This window comes from Kryptolebias marmoratus, linkage group LG7 (assembly GCF_001649575.2).
Source record: "Kryptolebias marmoratus isolate JLee-2015 linkage group LG7, ASM164957v2, whole genome shotgun sequence".
NCBI lineage: Eukaryota > Metazoa > Chordata > Actinopteri > Cyprinodontiformes > Rivulidae > Kryptolebias > Kryptolebias marmoratus.
The window spans coordinates 19855977-19879838 of NC_051436.1; the positions used below are offsets into that span (position 1 = coordinate 19855977).

Here is a 23862-nt window from a genome sequence, read left to right on the forward strand (position 1 = left end):
ACGGAGCAGGAGAAGCTTGAAAAATATCAAGGCCTCAGTTGTGCCAGTGGTCATCCACTCTCCCCAATCTGGAAGAGTGGCTCAAAAAACAAACAAACAAAACATTACCAGTAATGAAAGGCAAATCCTGATTTCCATGAAAAGACATAAGATCCCCTCATACCTTGACCCTTAGATTCATGATTTAATCCATCCTCTACCCTTAATTGGAAAAAAGAGATGGACTCTGTGGGGAGAGCTATTACTTTGTTGGATCAAATGTGAACTTTGACCATCTTGGGCCAGATGGCCACAAACACACACAAACACACACAAGCAGTGGACTGACATCATGCAAATATGTCTGTCTGGGCTAAAGTTTTTTCCAATGCATTTGGGTCATCTTATTATTTTTATCACTGAAGAGAGGAGCAGAGATCAAACAACAAAACACACAAAATTGTTTAAAGGCTGAAACTATAACAAGCTCAGTGAGCACACAGGGCAATCTGCCTCTTAGCTGATTTACCTTTAGGATTTACAAATTACCCTCAAGACCAAATGTAATGTTTTAGTCTGATGTCACTATTGCACAAACTCACTGAAATGTTGTCTGAAAGTGCTTGTTGATGGTAAATGTTGTATTTCTGTTTCTTCTGTTAACTTCCTGTTAGTGTTCGTGTTATTTTACACTGTTGTAATTTCTTTTCCTCAATATATTTGCGCTGAATTTTCTCTTTAAACTTGACTGATCTTTTTTAACTTGTCACATCTCCTATATGACATACTGCAAACCTGTTAAAAACGACATGTGTGATGATCAGACACTTCTGCCACTTACAGTTCAGGAAGTGTTTCAGAACGACTTGTAATGGTAGCACAGTGCCTGAGGCTCTCTTTGGACTTTAAGATTTGGTGTGTTAGTAGCTGAAACTGATTTCCAACTCATACTTTTAGTGCTAACTGACCTGCTTTGCGAGATCTGTTTTTAAAACTTTCCCTTGAGCTATTAACATCAACTGTGACTCTATTAGCAAAAGATTTCGTTAGCCAGTGGATGGATTTAAAAACTGCCAACTCACCTTTGAAAACACAAAAATGTCTAAAACTAAGTAAATTTTACAAATATTGAGCTAAAATTTGGTGTGATAGTAGCTGAGCATTGTCTCTAACACACACTTTGAACACAACAAAAAACAATTTTGCATAAAACTTAGGCATTAACTGTTGAAGTCAACCCTGTTTGTTAGTGAAAGACGATAATTACATCTGGATTTCAATGAAATCTCTCAGAAAGTAATCATTGGATGTACATCTACAACTGATTTATCTTTTTGGGGTCGGTTCAATTCAAGATGGCCACCATAGTTAATCAGACTTAGCCAATTCAAACATGTCTATAGGCATTATTGTTATTCACTGAGGAATATTATTTTGTATATTTAGGTTATGAATGAGATATGAACAATCCAAATCATAAATGCTATTAGTGCTCTAAGCCTTCATCTGTTGACCTGATGACCCTTGACCTCTGCCCAGATTCAGCCAGATCACATCGTGATGTTGTATGCTGATAACACAACATTGTTGGACCTTATCCAGAACAGAGACAAACTATTTTAGTGAGACAAATGGTGGATTGCAGCAGAACTACCAACCTGGTCCTGAATGTCAGAAAAATAGCAAACATCATTATTAGTCTTTGTTAACAACACTGTGGTGGTTGCAGTCAGTAGCTCCAAGTTCTTTGGGGATAGATCACAGGCTGAAGTAGGCTCTTAATACTGCATGTCTTCTACTTCCTGTGCTTTATGAGGAGACAGCACACCTCTCCCCATGGAGAGTCCCCATGGAGAGCATACTGACAAGCTGCATCTCTGTCAGTAAACAGTACAGCCTGAGCCGGGAAGGTCCCACGGACAGTGGTGAGGACAGCGAGGAGGACCACTGAGACATCAGTTCCTCCTGTTCAAAATAGTACAGAAAAACAACATCCTCAGAGACCCCACACATCCCCAGCATAGACTGTTCTTGTTTGCTTCTGGTGAGAGGTTTTACGAGATTTGAGGCAGACACTGGAACAACTCCCCCCGCCCCGAGTCATTAGGTCTTTGAACTCACAGTTTCTGTAATTATACTTTCCTTGATCCTTGTGGAAAAAAAAAAAGATTGAATTCTGGCTTGGTTGCATAGTTTACCAGAAAAAAACCTCTTTGCTTTAAGAAGAAAATACAGCACTGTCTAGGTACGTAAAGCTGCATCTGAATGACTTCAGAAATATCATTTGAACAGATTACACTAAAGAAGAAATGTAAAAGTAAGTGGTACAAATAAAAAACAGCCGGAGGAGCATTTTGCAACTAATTAGGTTAATTGGCAACAGGTCAGTAAAAGGACTGGGTATAAAAATAGCATTTTAGCAATGCTGAATCTCTCATAAGCAAAGCTAGGCAGAGGTTTACTAGCCCTTTCATGCATGAAATATGAAAAACTCAATCAGGATTTTTTTACTAAGTGTTTTTATACTTCCTTAGGGATGTAAAACAAGGTTTGAAAAAAAATTTTTTTTAATCTTTTATCTCTAAAGAAATATTTATCTGTCCACTCAAGTGTACTTCATGCGTTTTGTACTGTAAAAAACATCAATGTAATAACATGGTAGTTATATAGGTATAGTTGTAATTTAGTTATACAGTTGTAATATGGTATTATATTGGAATGGTGGTTCCTCCACTACTCTGTATACCTCTCTATTTAAGCTCTATTGATAAACATAAAAGTTAACAGAAACATAAAACTTTTTTTCACTAGGCGTTTTATTTATATTTAGGTATGTAAAACAAGGTTACAAAATAAAGATATGTTCCTGTTGGTTCTACATGTGCCAGTGCCATAGATCCCTTGCTGTTCCAGTACATGAAGGAGGGTAATGGTGCAAAAGAAATTGTTAAAAAACACCTTGTGATTTTTGTCCTGAATGTCTTCACAAAGGCGCATGACAATATCTCCAGTCATTCCCAGCTGACTGATCTCACCTCGTCCCCCAGCTGGACCTTAATAGGGTTCAAAGTTGTACATGTGCCCAGAGGATCCTGCTTGCACCCACACTTTAATTCCCCAGGGCTTGGGTTTTTTGGGGATATATTGTTTGATAGACAAACAATATTGATTGTTGATTCTTTTGCTTTTTTCCCCTGAGCTCTGGAAGGTGGTGGTCCCTCAGGTTCAACATCCTCATCTCCTTCCTCAGCCTCAACTTCCTCAGCAACATTTCTAGACTCCTCACCTTTACTATCACTGCTTGAGCCTACCTCTCTGCTTGCACCTGTCTGTACTGGCAGCCATTCCTCATCACTGCTACCAGAATCACAGTCTTCCTCACTTGAGTCTAGAAACTCCTCTATTACCCTGTATGCCTGTCTTTTTGAGCTCTACAAAATAGAAGGATATATGGAAAAAACTGAAATTACATTATAAAAACATAAAGAAGTTGATTTATAGCCAAAATATTATAGGATATGAATTATTTTCAAGAACAACATTGGTAGTAATTGACACTGCATTGAAGTTGAAACATAGCTTGTGATGCATGATGTACAATTGAGTGGACAGGTGATTAATCTGTATTTCCTCAAAATATAAAATCAAAACTTGGAAATTTTTTACATATAATGTCAACTTAGATGTTACTTGATGTAATTATATTTTTTTTACCTGCAATGGTGTCTTTTTATAGAAGGTAGAAATGGAAATAGCCGAGGTGTTCAGTCTTTCTCCCTGTCTATTAGTCATCTTGGTTTCACTGATTATTTTTTCCCATTGCAATGACCAGCCAATGGGATTCTTTTGTATGGGATGATGCAATAGCTTCCAATAGAGTGGACTATATGCAGCAGTGGCCAAAATTGCAGGCATTTATAGAGAAAAAAACACTTTTAAACAGCTGTACACTGTAGTGACCTCTATGCGTGAAAGGGCTAGTCTAACTACAAAGCACAAGAAATATCACTCAAATTTGAGCGCCCCCTTATGGTTAATAAATGAAAACATAAATGCTGAGAGATGCGGCGAAGTTACGCCGGTGGGACATCAAGATCGCGCGGAGAGGGGGGGAGCGTGGAGGCTTGGATCCCGTTGATAAATGTTTTCAGTTCTAGTTTTTTCTTGCTTTCTCAGTCACTTATTTCTTCTTAGGAGAGTCAAGGTCCCCCTGTGAAACACCAGTAATCTTTGAGCACTGTCACAATTCTATGACGCCAAAGAGAAGTCAGCTTGGTGGTAGACAGACCACAGGAGACGGGAATCAGGTAAGTGTTTTTAATTTACAGTGATAACGTGCAAGGAACGGATTTGTTTAGATCTGAAAACGGAAGAAGACAGATGATAAGTAAACGACGGAGGACTAAATGAGCGAGAGTTAAGTAAACAATTAAGAGGCTTACAAAATGACAGCGGAGTTCTGCACAGGCTGTAGGATCTGCGGTGGCTTCGAAGGTAAGGTTCTTCAGATGATAAGTGTCTAAGAAAACTAGGCGGTTCATAATCCACAAGGTGAGGCAGTCGTGAACGAGACAGATGGACGTCAGTGAGCAACTCATGTGCTTGGCTCTGGAACTGGTGGACAATGGACCAGACTGGATCTCCAGGAAACANTTTCAGGAGGGGCTTTGCAAATTTCAACAAAACACTAAACCACAGACTGCATCCATTCCAACTGCAGGGCTTCAAGAGTCCAGGTGCTGAACTGACCTGCCTGCAGTCCAGACCTCTCACCAAAACATTTGATGCATCATAAAATGAAAAATCCAAGAAGACCCAGGACTCTATAGTCCTCCATCAGACAAGAATGGGACAACATTTCCCTCCAAAACCTCCAGCAGCTGCTCGCCTCAGTTCATCAGACTGTTGTTTAAAGAAGAGGGGATGATTCACAGTAATAAATGCAGCCCTGTCCCAACTTTTCTACAATGTTTTACTGCCATCTTACTGCTTCATTTTAATTTTTTACCCCAAAATTGTGCAATGTCTTCGTGTAATGATTTGATATGTTTATTATTTATTAAAATATGGGTTTATAAATGCTGCAAATCATTGCCTTCTGGTTTAATTTACAAATTGTCCCCAACTTTTTCAGAATTCTGGTCACATTTGGTAAGACTGCTAAATGAATGGGGTTGGCTTCAAAAGTTATTTAGTTGGAGAGGTAAATTCAGTGATCACTTTCTGAGAAGTTCATAGAAAAATCCATCCAGAGGTTCATGAAATATTTTGCTATCAGACAGACAGGACTGACAGAATACATAATGACAACAAAACATGTGCGTGGAACTCTAATGCCGCCCTGATGGGACAGATAATCCGAGGTGAGAGGGGCGCTGCACGCTGCAGCTCGCGGCCGGCAGGTGGCGCCGCTGCGCCGCCCCTCTGGATCCAGTTTGGCACGGAGGCTCATCCACGTTGTTCGCTCCGTCCCACCCTCCCTCCCTCACTCCCTCACTCACTCGCTCCCTCTCTGGGCTTACAGTGAGCACCCCTCTTGTCTCCAGCAGCTTTCCCCAGCAGCATCAGTCTCTCCAGCATGGCCGCCCGTGTGCACCTCTGCCTCCTCCTGCTGACCGCCGCCCCTCTGCCGGGACCCGCGGGCTGTGACAGCCGGGCTTTGAGCCGGCGCGGCGGCCAGGACGGCACGTTTGACCTGGGCGGCGGTGGAAGGGGAGAAGGTGTTGGAGTAGGAGGAGGAGGAGGAGGAGGAGAGGGCTCCCCCATGCCGGGCTCGCACGCGGATGATGAGGGAGCCGTCGCTCCGGGGGGCGCCCCACGCGTCAGGAGAGCCACGTCCTGGGATAAACAGATGTCCCTGCTCAGCAGCTCGTTCGTGCTCAAAGGGGATGCGACCCACAACCAGGCGATGGTGCACTGGACAGGAGAAAACAGCAGCGTGAGTACCCCCCCACCTCCTCTTGTCCCATCACAATCCGCTGACTCTGACCATCTCCCTCCCACCCCTCCTCCGTCTTTTGTCCCCTTCCACCCTCACCTGAGACAAGTTATTGTTCTGTCTGATTGTTGTGACACACCTGGTCGGACCGCCGCCTCCACCCGCACGCGCCTGGGCTTTGTTTATTAAACAAGTCAGAGANGGGGGGGGGGGGGGGGGGCTGGGGTCACGACCATCTTGTTAGGCTGGTAACACAAACACTTGGGAGAAATCTCCCCAAATCACTCCTGTAATCACCCCCTTCATCCTGTGTCATTAGGAGCGTGTGATGAGGAACCTCACCCAGGTGTCAGTTTCAGACCTTGTGAATCAGGGCGGAAATGCTTCATTTGTCAGCACATACGTGTATATTTTTAACCAGAAAAAGGACAAAATGGTGATGGCAATATACAACTCCAATTATGAACAAATTTGCATGTAAAAACAGAAACGCTGTGATTTGAAGATCTCATATACCAAAACCTTATTCACAGTGGAACGCACCAAATGTTTAAACTTAGAAATTAGACAATTGTTTTGGGAAAAAAGGTAATTTTGAATTTTATGGCAGCAACAAATTAAAAAAAAAAAAAAAAAGTTGAGACAGGAGCATGTTTCCCTCTTCTTTTAACAACAGTCTGTAAACATCTAAGAACGGAGGAGAGCGGCTGCTGGAGGTTTGGGAGGAATGCTGTCCCGTTCTTGTCTGATGGAGGATTCTAGCTGTTCAGCCATTCTGGGATGTTTTTGCTGGGTGGAAGCATCTGTTGTTCTAAAACCTGTATATACTGCTCTGCATCGATGGTGTCTTTCCAGATGGGAAAGCTGCTCATGCTATAGGCATTAATGCACACCCATACCATCAGAGAGGCAGGCTTTTGAACTGTGAGCTGATAACAGGCTGGATGATCAGTCTCCTCTTTAGCACAGAGGACACGCTATTCACAAAGAATGTCAAATTTCTTTTCGTCTGACCGCAGAACATTTTAAATGGCTCAGAGAAGACAGCAGTCTGTCTGGATGTTGTTCACCTAAGGCTTCTTCTCTGCCTGATAGAGCTTTAACCAGTATTTGTGGATGATATCATGAACTGTAGATGATGGGATATTCAAAGTCTTCCCAGTTTTCCTTTGAGGAATGTTATTCTGAAATTGTTCCAGTATTTTACCAGCCTGGTGAACCTTCTGTTAACTTAAAAAGTTGTAAAATGCTCTTCCTCTGATTCTCACTACTTACTTTTACAGCCTTTTGTTCCTCCTGTCTTGTTTTTTTTTTTTTTGAGATGCGTTGTTGCCAAAAAATTTCACCCTCTACCCCCCACCCCGCCCCCTGCGCACACCCTTTTTTAAACCATAAAACAGTCAAATTTCTTAGTTTTAACCTTTGTTATGTTTTTTTTTTATTTTCTATGTTGAATAAAAAGGGAGTTTATGAGAGTTGCATATTTTTTTGCATTTTGTTTTTATTTATATTTTCCACAACACAACTGTCGTAACTGAGGTTGGAATTGGCTGCAGAAACAAGTTCAGTCTTTGTGATGAATAACAGTTCATTTCTAGTTATTTAATTAAAAAAATGTTAATTATTATTATTATTATTAGCATCAAAGAAAATTAGCAGAATGTTTTATGGCAAATATAAAAAAATATGTAGAATTTTTTGTGACAAATGACAAATTTCTCATAATTCAGTGGAATTTCAGGACATTTTTTTTCCAAATTTAGATTTTTTTAAATGCTGTAACAGATTTTCTTTCTTTTTAACTAAGATACATGATCTTAGTTTCATTTGAAAGTATCTTTAAAGCTATTTTAAATGAAATAATTTGTTTTAACATAAGGCTCTTTGGAAAATTTGTTAGCTTATTAACTAAACAGCCTTATATAGCCATGGTAGATTTTTTTAATAAAGCTGTTTATTGTTTATTTGGAGGTTTTCTGTGGTTTTGAGCCAGATTGGCTCATCAAAAATGGAATAAGTTTGGCCCTTTTATGCCCAAAACATGGTGTATGCCAGAATAAAACCAGTAAAGTAGATTTCAGGAGCCCCACCTGAATTAAACAATGATGCCAGCTGCTGCAGGCGTCATCGTTCAATCCATCTACTACTAGAAAAAAGTTTTAGGAATATCTCTGAATGCGTTGTTAGTGAAATGTGGCTCAAGCGAGAGTAGCTTATGAACAGAGGCAGTGTTTGTGGATGGGTATATTGACAGACACTAGGGGGGTGGGGGTTGAGTGGTGGTGTCTGGTGGGGACGTCCCTACCAGTCAGAGCTGCTTTGTCTCTAACTGTAAGTCCAATATAGTTTGAAGTACCTCTGGCACAGGAGGAAGGAACAAAAAAAGTGCACAGATTTAACATTTTGTTGGGTTTTCGTGACAAATCGCTTGGTAAATAATGTGACACGTGCAGATATCATATTAAAGGCTTATTGGCAGATGCTAAATAGGTATTTAAAGCTGCTACGGGCGCTCCGCGTGTTGATTCGACACCAACGGAGAAACCGAAGCAGCTGAACATCAGCAGCTGGGGGATTTTGAAAATGAGCGGAGTCGAGGTGAGAAACCGAGCGGAATGCAAATTAGTGTTGGAGGCGCCTCAGAGCTGAGGTGAGATTTGAGTTTTACTCACTCAGAGCTCTCTGAACTATAAGGATGCTGCATTGAAATTTTAAACGGCCTGCATTGACAGTAGTGCCTTTATTCACCCAATTACACATATTCTAATACAGCTCTCCCTTTCCTCTGAAGTCACACGCTGATAAGCACATCTGGTGCAAAGAGGGGTTCAGCGTTTCACCCAAGGACACTCCGGCACATCGAGGGGCTGGGAATGAAACTGCTAACCTTTCATTTAGAGGATGATCTCTCTGTAGGCTGATCTTGGACACTTTTTGGCCATGCAAGTGGATAGAAGTTTATTTTAGTTGCATATTTATGAAAGTATTTTTGAGCTCTGAGTTTCCTAAGTTTCTTTCCAGTCCTTTATGTATTTTTTCTTCAAGGATCCAGACTTTTCAAAGAAGTCTTAAGTAATTTTGCAGACTTTCTGAACACTGGCTGCCTTTTCATTCGTGTTCGGTCCTGTGTCTGTACCTGACCATTTTGAAAATAACTTTTGTTGTTTGTACTGACTGTTCTGCTTTTTAATCCAGGATGTTAAAGTCAATTCAGAGCAATGGCTGACAACATTAGCTGGTTATCTATCAGCGTGGTGATTTAAAACACTAATCTTTTTTACAGACCAGTTTTAAGCCGGGCTGGAGATGCCTTCTGTCTGTCTCTGTGTGATTTATGAAGGGTTGAAGACAACTTTACTGCTGCCGAGTGAGGTAGTCACAGGGCTGAAATGGTTTATGTGTGTAAAGGGCAAAACAAGCATGATGTCTCCAATAGTTTGAATTATGACCCCTGCACCTTCAGAAACTGTCTGCTGACTGACACTCTGTGCTGCGTCGATTAGACATATTTTTTGACACTGTTTAATGTCGAAGTGTCGCTGCTCTTAAAACAGTACATTTTTATGTGTACCCATTCCCCGCTTGGTCATCCGGATTCCCGTCTCAGCGCTTCTGTTTTTGTTTTTTTTTTTGACAGCTTTTTGGTAATTTAGTTGTAGTGCCATTTCATATAAAAAAATGTAAAAATGAACAAGGAAAGATTAATTTCAAGGCTGAGAAAAACATCTGGAGTTAAATGACTCAAAGTCTTGTCACTGTAAAGGCAAGAAGGAGACTCCCTGGTGGTCTATTGGTCAAGACTTGCTCTTACGGTAAGAAAAAAAAAAAGTCAAGCTAACATTTTAAAGCTGACCTGTGTTTTTACAGTACACTTCGGCTTGGCTTTATGTTTTTGTAGCATTAATTCACACACTTCCCCTCACACACTTTTCTGGGTCATTCCTGTTGTATTTTCAGCCTAACTGTAAGTTGGCATCGAGGCTTCGTGGTGTGATGTAGAGATCAAAGATCAAACTTGAAACCAAATATTTGCGAGATTTAGAATGAAAGCTGCCCGACACACCTCACACGCTGTGAGACATAGCTGGCTTGATTGGTGATTTAATGACATTAGGAAGAGGCTTGTCTTTGTGGCCATATCTTGAAACTGCCATGTAAAAGGGATAACCTTTTTCTGTGATCATCATCACATGTCCACAAACCAGGGTCCTCACATCACCAGAAGGACTCATGGCACTGTACAATAAAAAGAAACAACAAAATAACAAGTCCAAATCATAAATCCAATTTAGATTCATATTGAAATTGAGTTACAGGTAATTCAGTTCTTAGGATAATAAAATACATTCACATACAGTTCATTATGAAATGCCAATTAGTAAAAGTTGTGGATATAAGGAAGCCATCTGATTGTGTTGAATCCCCCCATCCTGAGCAGCTCTTTGTCGACAGTGAAAAAGGAACGAGTCCTTTTTAACAACAGACCAGGCTCAGGATGAGCAGCCAGGCATAGAACCACAAGTAAACCTGCAGTCTGAGAGCAAAGTGCTCTGTTTGGAAAATATGTAACAAGAAGATCTTTAATAGAAGATGGAGCTTGGTTGTTGTGTATTAGAAACGAGATTTCAGATTCTATTCTTAATTTGACAGGGAGCCAGTGGAAAGAAGCTAAAATCGGAGAAATATGACCTCTCACTTCAACTCTCATCAGGACTCTGGCAGCAGAATTTTGGATCCACTGAAGACTTTTTAGAGAGTTCGAAGTTAACCCTCATGATATCTGAATTGATTCTTCATTTCTTTGTTTGAAAAACCTGATGTTTCCAAACAAATAGCTCAATGTGATTATCGAGAACATGGTTAAACTGTGTAATAACTCGGGAGGCTTCAATACTTTGGCATTTACAACTGGGCACTCAGTAATAAAGAACTGACATTCTCCCACTGGAATCTGGCCTGTCTTGAGTTGAACTTCCCCATCTACCCTTTTTTTTTTCTCAGTCGAGGCGATGAGTCTGTAGGGATCCTTATGCTCAGGCGCTGCTTGCTGCCGCCGCTGCCAGAACTCCAAGCTTGACTTATCCTCAATTAACTCAGTGTGGGTTTGTACATTGAAAGGTCGACGAGACTGAGTTCATCCCAGCCTAATAAACACAGAAAAATGGGGCCGTTCAATTTCCTTGCGGCTGACATTTATGAGCGGTGTGCAGATTGATGGAAGGTAACAACGAATCCCCTCCTCCCTGTTTCATTATGTCATTTCCGAATCTATGGGGTGCGGGATGTAAATCTCTGAAGAAAGGGTCAACGGCTCAGAGGGCTTCAGTTGTCACATCTGTCTTGATAATGTTTGATAAGACATATGATGGAAACCAACTTCCACCTCCTAGACTCACATAGAAGTGATTTGACAAGACGGTGAAAAGCTCGGGCAGTTTTATAGTAGAAGTTCTGCTGTTGAAAATAAAACCATGTGTACGTTCCGGCGTTCCGGCGTTCCTGTGGCAGGGATATTTGCTTTACTTTGGCGAGCCTTGATTGGTCCATTGATGGATTAGAGCCTGATAGAGCTTCTCCTCAGGCGACCTCCAAAGGTTTATTTGAAGAGAGGGGAGCGTACGCCTGGATGTGTGTACGAGGCAAGAGTCTAAAGAAGAATAAGTAGGAGTGGGTTACGCAAAAAAAATTCAATAAGTTTCCATTCATGTTCTACACCATCAGCATTTTAAACCCAGAACAGCTGAGAGACGATTTAGAGGTACATTTCAAAAGAAAAGAGAAAAAAAATGCAATATTACTCGAAAGTAAATGTGAACGTAAGATGCAGCTCATTATACAATTAAAGGTTTTGCAAAGCTGGGAGGGGTGAATATTGTTTGCTGCTTTTCATGCCAGAGTTCAAATCCAACACTGTAATATGTTAAGAAATGATTAAGTTGTTGCAGTTTTGGTCAAACCTTGAAAGTAAAGGCTATACACAATCTGATGCAGCGTGTAAAATGTCACACTGAGTGCATGTAGAGGATGATTCTTAGCTACTATCACACCAAGTTTTAGCTGAAAGAGGTATAGCCATTTTGGGATTTTCTAATGTTGATTTCTGTGGTGGCCATCTTGAATTGGACTTAGCCCAAAAGTTAATCAGTCGCAGGAGAACATTCAGTCATTACTATCTGAAAGCTTCATTAAAATCCTTCCAGTGGAGATATTTTGCTAACAGACAGACAGAGTTGATGCCAACAGCTATTGCAAACGTTTTAAGCAAAGACCCATGTGTTGGAAATGACTCTCAGCTTCTACCACGTCAGATTTTAGCTCAACATCTGTAAAACTGACTGAGTACAGCCCTGTTGATTGACTCCAAAGGTTCATCAATTCTAGGTCTACATCCAGTGATAAGTTCCTGAAGCTCTCATTAAAATCTGTCGAGTGGTTAAAATGAAATATGAGATATTTTGCTAACAGACAGACAGAGTTGACTTTAACTAGTTAATGGCAACATTTTAAACAAAGATCTCAAAAAATGGGTGGTGTGGATCAGTCTCAGCTACCGCTACACCCAATTTCAGGTCAATGTGTGTACATTTGAGTAAAGTTTTAGCCATTTTTTTGTTTTTTAAAGTGATTTGTCTGTGGCAGACAGACATATTGAATTGAGCTGACTGCAAACATTAATCAGTTGTCGATGTACATCCAGTGATTACTTAGTGCAACTTTCCCACAGACATAGAGAAAAGCATTCTCATCCACCTTCGCTTTTTGGCATGTATTTGATAATTGTTAACAAGCTATAAGAACACCAGGGTTGCTTCAGGACAGCACGCTACCCCCCGCTCTCATATCCCAGAGAGGTACTGGCTTTACAAATGGCTCCAACTTTTGTAAATATGTAATTATCCTTCTTAGATCTTCCTTGAGTTCCTGTTCTGAGGATTAGTCAACCCAATAAGTCTTGTCAAACAAATCTTCTCATGCTGGGAAAGAGAAACAACTGGTTGCAGTCAACCATAATCTCTAATGAGAACCTAACAAGCCTTGGCCTCGTTGAGTTAAAATACATTTGAGAACCTTCAGCACCACGTAACAAAACATTTAGGTGAATGCATGTATATATTTGAGCCTGTATGCATTAGAAAATGCCCTTCGTTACTCTTTACGAGCTCAGGTCTTTTATGTGCCCAGTGATCAGAGGTTACATGTGTGAGTTCATTTAAGGTATGTGTAATAATAGAAGATAAAACCAGCTTATTATAAATAAAAACATGGTTGTGCTCACTGTCTTTAAGGATTTCCTGTTATGAGTGAAAAGAGCCTTTGCCATTGAAGGGCCTCTCTTTGTCCATCTCTCCTCTTTGAGTTGTTTCAGCCCTGGGGAATCCTGAGCTGAGCTCTTCCTCCATCTATTTCTATCTCCTCCATGGTGACGCACAGCATCACCTTGTGTGTGTGTGTGTGTGTATGTGTCCCTGATGTATGCATTTGGAAACTGCCCTCGGCGTGTAATAGGGTTTCTCTATTTTGCGTGGATCGATTGTTTTGTTGAGAGATGGATTAAAAAGTGGCGTTGTGGCCACACCTGTTTAGAGAAAGAATTGCGAGCGTGGGCTGCGCGGATCCCCGGTGGGCCGTCTCACAGTAGCCGAAGTGATTAATGAGCACCAATAAGGGCGCTGACAGTCCAAACTGTCGGCCCACCCTCAACCCGCCCCCCCCATAGGGGAATTGTGAATACTTTCTGCCACTTCCTGGTTTAAGAGCCCTCCTGGGTGGGATCCAGTTAAAGATCAGAAGGAGCTCTGTTTAAATTATGAATTGTCAATAGTTTTAAATATAAAAAATACAATATTAAACCAGACCACTTTAGTATGGTTGACTGGAAAGCAGTCAGGATGTTACATTTTATAGAAAAGATGATGAAGGCTCATTGTGCTGTTCGGTGCTATTTGTAGTTTCATGTACACCCTAAACCATAAATAGATATATCTACAGAAACGAGATTGGAGCAGAAGTAATAAAATAGTTACTTCTCGGGAAGGTTGAAAGTCGTGTATGTAGTTGCTGCAGGCAAGATGAAACATACGAGGATGTTGGCATGTTTTGTCTCTAATTTTACAGCTCCAATAGCTGAGACTGAAATTTTAAAAACTCTAAATGCAGAGTTGCACACATTGATAACAGGTCAAAAAATACACTTGTAGTCTTTAAAACATGTAATTTTTAACAGGTTGTAGAAATGCAGCCATCAATGTTAAAAACTTATGGAATTTTTAAATTTTATGCTAATAAATTTTGAAGGGTTGATTAGGGCCCTTTCAAGTCCGTTTTAATTTTTTCAAAATTCGTTTTTACTTTTTTGAATTTCATGTTTTATGATGTAACCAACACATTAGAGCTAAAAACACATCTTATTATATGGTAACTTGAAAAAGAGTCATGAATTACATGGGAAAATGTCCAGGTTTTTATGGCTATTGACAAATTTGAACAAAAATACAGCCAAAGTGTATTTTTTCAGCAGCATTAAATTGAATATTGAATGTTTAGAAACTTTTCAATATTCAAATCAGTTCAGGTTATCTATATAACACTAAGTGAGAACAAAAATCCTCTCAGAGCGCTGTACAAAAACATTCACATACATTATAAGAGCCAGATAGTAAAAGTTATCTATTAAAGGAAGCCAGGAGATTTGAATTTTCACTTTGTCGCAATCTCCCATCATGAGCAGCACATTGGCAACAGTGGGAAGGAAACACTTCCTTTTAACAGGAAGAAATCTCCAGCAGAACCAGAACCAGAACCAGAACCAGGCTCAGGACAACAGCCACCTGCTTCGACCGGCTGAGGTTTGAGAGGACAGGAAAGAGACACAGACAAACACAAAACGACTGGTCCAGGTAGAGTTTCTAACAGAAGAAAAACAAAGAAAAACACATGTTAAAGGGATGTTCTGAATAATACTTATCAATAGTTAGTACAGATGTTGTGGTGATTTGGGTTTTTTCCTGTGTTTGGTTTTATTTCTGTTTTAGTTTATTGGTTTGTGTTTTAGTTTCTGTTTTCGTGTTTTTTCACTTCCTCATTCCTCCTCAGTCTATTTCTGTCTCTGCATTCCTGCCACGCCCACTCACACCTGTCAAAGCCTGCTAATCTTGTCACCTGTCTCCACTTACCTGATTATCCTCAGCACTTTAAAACCCGGTCATTTCTGTCTATACTCCGCTGGTCCATTGTCATTGTTTTGCCTGTTGTCTTGACGTCTGTTCCTGGTTTTGTTGCTCCATGTCCACGTTCCGTTTGTGTTTTTGTTTTGCTGCCACGTCAGCTGTTTGTTTTCATTTTGTTTCTTTAGTTTAATAAATTAGTTTTCGTTCCTCTTATTATGAGTCTGCGTTCTGGGTTCGCCATCGTCTCCACCGTTCCTGACAGATGTGACATCAGTCATAGACCACGAGGTATAGAGAAAGAGTCCAAAGTCTTCATCCAGACTAGGCTGTTTCTTTTTTTTAAAACAAAACGTGAAATTGTACACATAAAACGGCAACATCTTTAAAAAAACTCACATTTTGCTTTTCCATATATGTTTTCCTGCAGAAGAGTTGACCTGAAATGATGGCTAATGTAAACTTTCTTGCTCTCGGTCTTGACGTTGAGTGTGTCATCACACATAGTGCTAAAGTTAATTATGTCTCGATAAAACTTACAGAAAAGTTGTTTTCCCAAATCATAGGTATACTTCAGATATTGACTGGCGATAAACTTTGTGTCTAGTGTTAATTTATGGATGCCTGTTGAAGACCTATGTCTTCTCCCCTAAATCTACAACTGATTAACTTTTGGAGTTAACCCATTTGAAGATGGCCACCACAGCTAATTAATCGTAGCCAACCCAAAACCCCAAACTCTGACAATTTTACAGACATTGAGCTAAAATGTGGTCACAACAAATACTCTTGAGCGCTAATCGATTGCACAAGTGCTTGCTATATGGCATGAGATATGAGTTATTTTTAAGATTTGACCAAAACTAGTCATTTCATCACTTCTCAAAAGATGTTCTTAGTTTAAAAGTCTGGCCTAAAAGGTGGCAGACAATATGCATTCCATCAAGGAATGCTAGGCCTTTTTTCTGTAGAAATGTGATGTCATTCTGATCTTTCACTCATTCTTACAATTGCTGTGCAACACACACACCATCTTTCGGTTGCAGCCAGTTGGATCCAAGTCTTATCCGCCTGTATGTTGCATCTAATCTGAACATGGCATTAATTGAATTTAAATAGAGTACTTAGACAAATCCATAATGTTTATAAGTTGTTTGCCTTTATTTGCATACACACATATACACACATCCCCTTTCACACACACACACCATCTTGACTTAATATGAAAGGCATTCATTCACGCTTCACGTACTAAACAGACACTTCATTCGGCCCCTGGTTGTTCTGCGGAGGAAAATTGTTTGCACATGTGAAAGGAGCTTTTCTTGTCATTTATGTTTTGCATGACCTCGTTCATCCTGCTGAAAGAAACTCTCCAAAGCTCAAGCGGTAAATCATAAAACATGTTGGCTGGGTTCTGCTCTCCTCTGTTTCTGCACTGTCTCCAAAATGACAAAGTACAGCACCACCACAATAAGCTTGCCAACTCGCACTGCCATCAGGTTACATCTAAGCGCGGCTTGTCAGGATGTCTTTCCAACATTGCTGAATGGCTTCTGGCTTCCTGTCTTGAATGACTGACTGCCCTGCACAAGAGCCTGGAAGAAATATCACTGAAAAGTTCATGTCATATCAATAAATGCTTTGTTTAGGTTAAAATAATACTCCATCAAAGCTACATATTGAACTTACAACCAATGAGTTATATAGGCAAAATAATAATAATAATAATAATTGTACATTTATTTGTGGTTCATTTATTGTTTATATAATAAAACAAAATATTTTTCAACAAAATTAGTTTAGACTTGTTAAACTGCTGCCAGTAATTAAATAAGAGTTGGTGCCATTGGCAGTAACTGCGATGCTGATACTAGCTAGCTTCCCAAATTTGAATATTTAGCCTTGAAAGTCACTCTATTTTTTTCTTTTTGGAAAAGAGAACATATATTACACAATATGTACTTGTATTTGTTTTTCATGACTGCATGAACATTTTATGCTTAATAGGATGTTCCCAGAATACTGGAAAATAAGGCAGCTAACTCAAGCTAACTTGCTGAATTTGGTTTTCGATCAAGCTAGGCCACCTCGCTTCGTAGTTGAGCACTAAAAGTCAAAGACTATTTATAACTATTTATGATTGTATTTAATTTTGTTTGTTTACATGTGCCAAGGCTGCTTGTTGTCATCGATTCTGTTGGACAGAATTTCTCGGTGCAGCCAGGGGGCTGAAGGGGTCTCTTTCAATGGCTTTGCATTTCGTTAATGCTATTTGCAGATGATGTGATCCTGTTTGTGTCACTGTGCTGTGATCTCCAGCTCTCACTGGATCAGTTCACAGCTGAGTGTGAAGCAGCTGGTATGAAGCTCAGGATCTCTAAATCTGAGGCCATGGTCCTCAGTCGGAAAGGGAAGGTTTCTCTCTCCAGGGTGGGAGCAAGGTGCTGTCTCAAGTGGAAGAGTTTAAGTGTCCTGGGATTTCGTTTGTGTGTAAGGGAAGAATGGAGGGTGAGATCAACAGGCAGATTGCTGCGGCTTACACTGTATTGCGTACACTGTGCTCAGCTCTGAAGAAGGAGCTGAGCTGCAAGGCAAAACTGTTTACCTGTCGGTCTACGTTCCTACCCTCACCTATGGTCACAAACTCTGGGTAGTGACTAGAAGAAAAAGATCACAGATACAGGCACTCAAAATGAGTTTTCTTCACAGGATAGCTGGGCTCTCCCTTAGAGATAGGGTGAAGAGTTCGGTTATCTGGGATTAGAGTCACTGCTCCTCCACATCTACAAGAGCCATTTGAGGTGGTGTGGGCATCTGGCCACATTCGGATGCCCTTCCAGGGAGGTGTTTCAGGCATGCCCAACTGGGAGGAAACCCTGGGGAAGACCCAGGACTCGCTGGAGAGACTATGACTCTCAGCTGGCCTGGGAACACCTTGGAAACCTCCTGGAAGAGCTGGAAAAGGTGGCAGATGGATGGATGGATGGATGAATGTGTACATGGACTTGAACCTTTGCAGCTTCACCCTGTTTTGGTCTTATATTTTTAACCGCATTTTCTTTAGGTTTATCATTTGCATTGTTTGCAATGTTACGGCTATAAATAATTAAGGAGATTTTAAACATTTAGTAGCACTGTGGCTACTGAGTATTTGCTTATAGTTATACAGTATACAGTGAGTACTTTATCTCACTGGGTTGTGACTGTCGGCAAACTAACTGCGAAGAAGGAAGGGAATCTAAAATGTCTCAAAAGGTTCGAAAGGTTTTTCAATAGTGTAAGCTGCAAGATTTTGCTGTTTTGTCTCCGGGTGTCAGGTTTGGTGGAGAGTGAGGCAAACTCGGTACGCAGACTCATCGTGAGCTCCTGGCAAAAGTAATTTGTTTACAGAAAATAAAAAGAAACAAAAACAAAAGGCTGATGTGGCAGCAACGGGAAACTAAATAACACAAACTTTCAAAATCCAGAGTGACAAAAGACACAAGGAAAACCAAACAGCACATTGGAGTGACATAGGACCAGTAACAAGTAAGGGAAATAAACAGGTTTTAAAGACTGCAGGTAATTAGGAGAAGTGGGCACATGTGAGTGATTACTGACTTGGAGCAGGTGGAGATGGGCGGGGCAGGCAAACAAGAGATCAGCTGAGGACAAGTAAATGATGACAAGAACACAAGGAGCAAAAACTATACAAAGACAAAACTAAACAACGAAATGACAAAATAAAAGAAACAATAAACCCAAACTGAACACAGGATAATCAGAAACATGGAAAAACAATAACCCTAAATCAGGGGTGGCCAACCCTGGTCCTCAATGGCCATTATCCTGCATGTTTTCCTTGTTTCAACACAACTGATCTGATGGTGGAATTACCTCTTCTTGTTCTGCAGAAGCCTGTTAATCACCCGTTGATTCAAATCAGGTGTGTTGGAGCAGAGAAACAAGGAAAACATGCAGGATGGTGGCCCTCAAGGACCAGGATTGGACACCCCTGCCCTAAATACTAAAAGAAACTCAAAGAAAACCCTAATCCTGACACTGGGGTTTCCAAAATTTACTCTTAAAGTAGTTACAGAAGTGTTGTTCATGGCTAGGACCTGTCTGAAACCCTTCTCATTTTAGTTTCCCTGAATCAGAAATGTGAGAGACAACTTTGGGAGGGTTTGGTAAGCTATGAAGACAAATTGTTGTTGAACATAGACAAAGAAAGAACTAATTGGATGCATTCAAATTGAGACACAATTAAGAGAGTTCTTGACCAAATTGTGACCAAAAGAATTTGCACATCATTTTTAGACATGATCTTCAAATGTTGAATTTATATGCAGTTCTGAGTGTAAGCAAACATGTTGTAAGTATCATTTCAAAGTGATTCCTAAGTGATTCTGTATTTAATTATAGTTTTCTGTGTCCAGGTAGTCATTAACAAATGCAGCCCAGAGAGAGACAGGCTTAAGACATACAGTAGTTCTTCCATATGGGAAGGATGATTTCAAGAAAAGTGTGTTTATCTGCAGGTTTCCCATCAACAAAGTGAACACACTTATTGCTCTTTGGTGGATTGATTAAATTTAAAATTAAAATTTAGAGCTTTTATTTTTTCTTCACTGTTTGGTGGTGGTTAAAAGGAGTGTGGGGTTTTACAGTGTTTCTGTGGGTGTTGTTCAAAGCAGTCCTGATTCTATGAAACCTTGAGGCACTGCTGATAAATGAGCTCAATGACCATTAAAATTTTTATCTGATTCATTTCTCCTACTTTTGGTTTTGTGTTGGCACAAGTTAGCTTCTCCCTCAGCCAGTACTTTTCCCTGTGAGCCTGCCACACCAATCTTCACCTGTTCCTGGTTTACAATCCGTCACCTTTGTCCAATTCCTCCTACGCCCCAGCCTATATATTCTGGTCCTTTGCTTTCCATTGTTGCTGTCATGCACTGTCTGGTTCTCCTCCTGTCTCCCTGTGATCCCCTGTGTATTCCCTGTTAGTTTTTGCTGCCATGTCATCCTTTGTTTTTGTTCACTTTAACAAATAAGTTTAGTTTTCTTGAGCTCATCGTGTTATCTGCTCCTGGGTCTGAACTGTCTAACCTGATACACCAGAGTTTATATCAAATTCTCATGTACACCCACATGCACAACAACTTGTTAATAATTGATTGTTTACATTCGGTTGTCAGATTTTGGGGTCTTCTATTCTCACCAGGTAAATGGTAAATGGCTTGCACTTGTATAGTGCCATATTTAGTCCAAGGCCCCCAAAGCACTTCACACTACAACCATTCACCCATTCATCCCATTCATTCACACACTGATGGCAGTAAGCTACATTGTAGCCACAGCTGCCCTGGGGCGGGCTGACAGAAGTGAGGCTGCCATCACACCGGCGCCACCGAGCCCTCTGACCACCACCAGTAGGCAAGGCAGGTGAAGTGTCTTGCCCAAAGACACAATGGCTAAGACAGATGGAGTGGAGGCTCGAACCAGCAACCTTCCTGTTACAGGTAACATGAATACTCTGTAAAGTGCTTTTCTGAAAAATAAAAATGGGCCTGAATTCCACACCTAATCAAATGTTGAAATTGATGCTTTTCCTCTAAAACAAATGAAGTTTGATGAAAATTTTATAACAATTGGACTTTTAGAAGGGAGTATATTTTCACTCCAGTCATCATGACAGAACAAGAGGAAACAAACATCTTGGGACCTTAAGTATAGATTTTACGTCCTGCAAGTCCTACAAGTTTCTCTAAGAAATATAATTGAAGGCATTTATTACATTTTAATGGCACCATTTAGCTGTCAACAAAATTATAGGGAAATCATTCCCTCTAAAGTTTTTTTTGTTAGCTTTTTTTTGTCCAGGTGAGCAACAAACTGCCTGCTGATTCCAAATATGCTAATCAAAAAGGTTTTGTAGCCTTCGTCAACTTAAAGTAAGCTTTTTAAAGTGCATGGATTTGGCCTTAAAGTCTCAATTTGATTGCCATTTATTTGTGGAAGGCCTACATGTAAAATATGCAGGACCTGGAAGAATTATTAGGGCCTGGTCTGAATACAGAACAGGAACCAAACCACTGGAAGACCCTGACAGGATTCAAGTGAGGGTTGCCAGGGCAACCGGAGCTGGAACTTTCAACCATGAAGGCCAAACTGAGACACCGTGGAGGCTACAAAACAGCTAGTTAGGAAAAAGAAAACTCAGTGTCCACTGTGACAAGTGTTAAAAAACAAAATAAAAATAACCTAAGTAAATTCTTGTTAAATTTTTGCAGTTTGACAAGGAAGGAAAATCTTGAGCTGCTATAAAACTCTAACCTCCCTTTGACACACACACACACACACACACAATGGGATGAAAAGGCTTAACGTTTTCAACATCCCACTTTTCTACACGGTAAGAGGGCAAACAGCAAAAGAGTAGTTGTGAACTGCACTCACCTTCCTCTTACCCACCATACAAAGACAAGTGTATCTTGCCACTTTTTTATTTATATTCTTGGGAGCCACAATTCAACTGTCATGACACAACAATTAATTAGAGAGTAACACCACTGCTCCGTGGACTTCCCCAAAGTCTTAGTAACAAAGCAACAAATTTGCAAAGAGCAAACTTGTGCCAACACAAAGCAAATAATAAGGAGAAAAGCATCGGATAAACATTTAGATGACCACTGAGCTCATTTATCCGCAGTGCCTCAAGGTTTCATAGAATCAGGACTGTTTTGAACAACACAGGGAGTAAAACCGAACATTACACAGGGAACAAAACTGAACACAAGAATGAAAACAGATAACTCAGAAACACACAGAACCCATAAAGCAAACAGAACTGCAGATCTCATAAACAGAACATAATCAAAAAACCTAACAGAAAAGATATAGATAAAAAAAAATCCTCAAAAGGTACAGATCCTAATAGGGTGTTAATTTGTACAGATTCTCTTAAGGAAAAAGAGCAAAAACTGAGCTGGAAAACTATTTGATGCAGAGACATAAATGATTTGTAAAAACTGTGGGACACTTCAGCTCAATATTGCATGTGGAATGGGATGATATGACTAGTCCTGAAAGGTGGTTTAAGTACAGTACAAGTTGCGTCACTTGCGTCACAAAATTTGGTGATCTCTTTTGATAATCTTCTTTGGTACCCATAAACCTGATTTATCTTTTTACTTATGAGCAGACAGTTCTGACTCAATAGCAAACACCCCCGTTGTTTGTCTCTGTGTGGCCCTGGGATGGACTGGCGACCTGACCAGGGTGTTCCCCACCTCTTACACAAAGACTGCTGAAGATAGGCACCAGATTCCTGCAACCCTGGACAGGATCAAGAGGGGATAGAAGGAGGGGATGGATGGATGAAGTTTGTTTTCTCAAGGTCTTCCACTGTTTTGGTGCCTTCACACCTGCCTACAGCTATTCTAGAAGGAATGGGAAAGCTGATCCTACAGAGCACTGCTGAGAGGTGTGAAATGTGGCTCAGCAGGATCTGTCGAATACTTCTACTTAGTGACATAATGGAGTTTGAAACTTGTTCTTTAGTTCAAGCTCTCTCTTTGTTGTAATCGCCAGTGAAACTTACATACAAGGAAGGAGTCATGGGTCAGAATGATGCAGACATAATATGATTTTTTTGCATTCTTGGTTCTAAATAAAGAAACTACAGACCTTCATCTTGTGTTGTAGATATGTAAATGTATTTTTTTGATGAGCGGAAAGAAATACAAGCATTTGAGTCTTTGTTTGCTGTTAATTTATAAAGTTTTATGAGTTGTTTCAGTATTTTATAGGATGAGGTATTAGAGCCCTGAAAAGTACAAGTAAACAATAAAGCAAACACAAATGGTGTGTACTGATAAAATATTCTGTAAGTCAAGTCATGTTAAATGTAAGGTGCATCTTACTTGTAGGAGCCCCTTAAAAGGACATTTTAAAGTGGGGTTTTGTGGATAGGTTATGAATAAGTATTATCTTACTTGCTTGGATGTCCTCAGTTTGGAAGAAATCTTAAAAATTTCATAACAGCTCATAAGAATGCTATTTTATAGACCCTTTGCACCACTGTTAATTTCACATTACACAGTTATTTACACAGTCTGTATTCATTTATTTATACTCAGATAGCAGCAGCACCTAGCTGTAGCACAAGATTGCTGCTTTTAACTTAAAATATGTTTTAAAAGTGAATCGGCTTAACTTTCATGTCATTATTTGCTGGTCAGTATAGTCCAAGCAGACGCTCAACCAACACAGATTTTAATTTCTAATCTCATGTATGTAAAATAGTTCATTCAAACACTATTATTTCAACTCTTACATTTCTTATAGTTTTGCTTTACACAGTTATTTTGGCAAAGACATTATGATAATCCAGCCTGAATTGACCCCAGGCTGTAGCAGAAGCGCTATAGCCAGCTGCTGCTGCTGGTGTTTGAGCAAATAACCACAGAATTGCATGTAAATAACCATGTAGTAGGAGACAGATGGTGGTGTATCAGTTTATGAAAAAGTGTTTGCATAAACAAAGATAAAATTTAGAAGATCAGAGTTGTTGAACAAGCCGTTAGCTTGTCAGTTCGGTTATAATTAAACTGAGGTCGTTCAACGAGCTAAAAGAGGTAAGATTGTCACAGCTCCATCTGTTCCTGCCACGCCTCTTGCCACAGCCACTTAACTTTCCATTCATCCACAGTTCAAGCCACGCCCATATTATCATGCCCAAGTAATCACAGTCATCTGTTTCACCTGTTCTGGTCCCCATAAATACCCACAGCTCCC

At 40.2% G+C, this 23862-nt stretch overlaps 1 protein-coding gene across 3 annotated transcripts in view; it reads left to right on the forward strand.

Moving 5' to 3' along the window:
- Positions 1-5475: 5475 nt before the first annotated feature.
- The window catches only part of sorcs2 (sortilin-related VPS10 domain containing receptor 2), a 421817-nt gene continuing 403430 nt past the window's right edge, over positions 5476-23862 (forward strand). For all 3 annotated transcript variants that reach the window (XM_025007208.2, XM_017422061.3, XM_025007210.2), the window contains exon 1: positions 5476-5917. In XM_025007208.2, the coding sequence (XP_024862976.1) occupies positions 5558-5917 (360 nt within the window). In that variant the 5' untranslated portion in view covers positions 5476-5557. The remainder of the gene's footprint in view (positions 5918-23862) is intronic.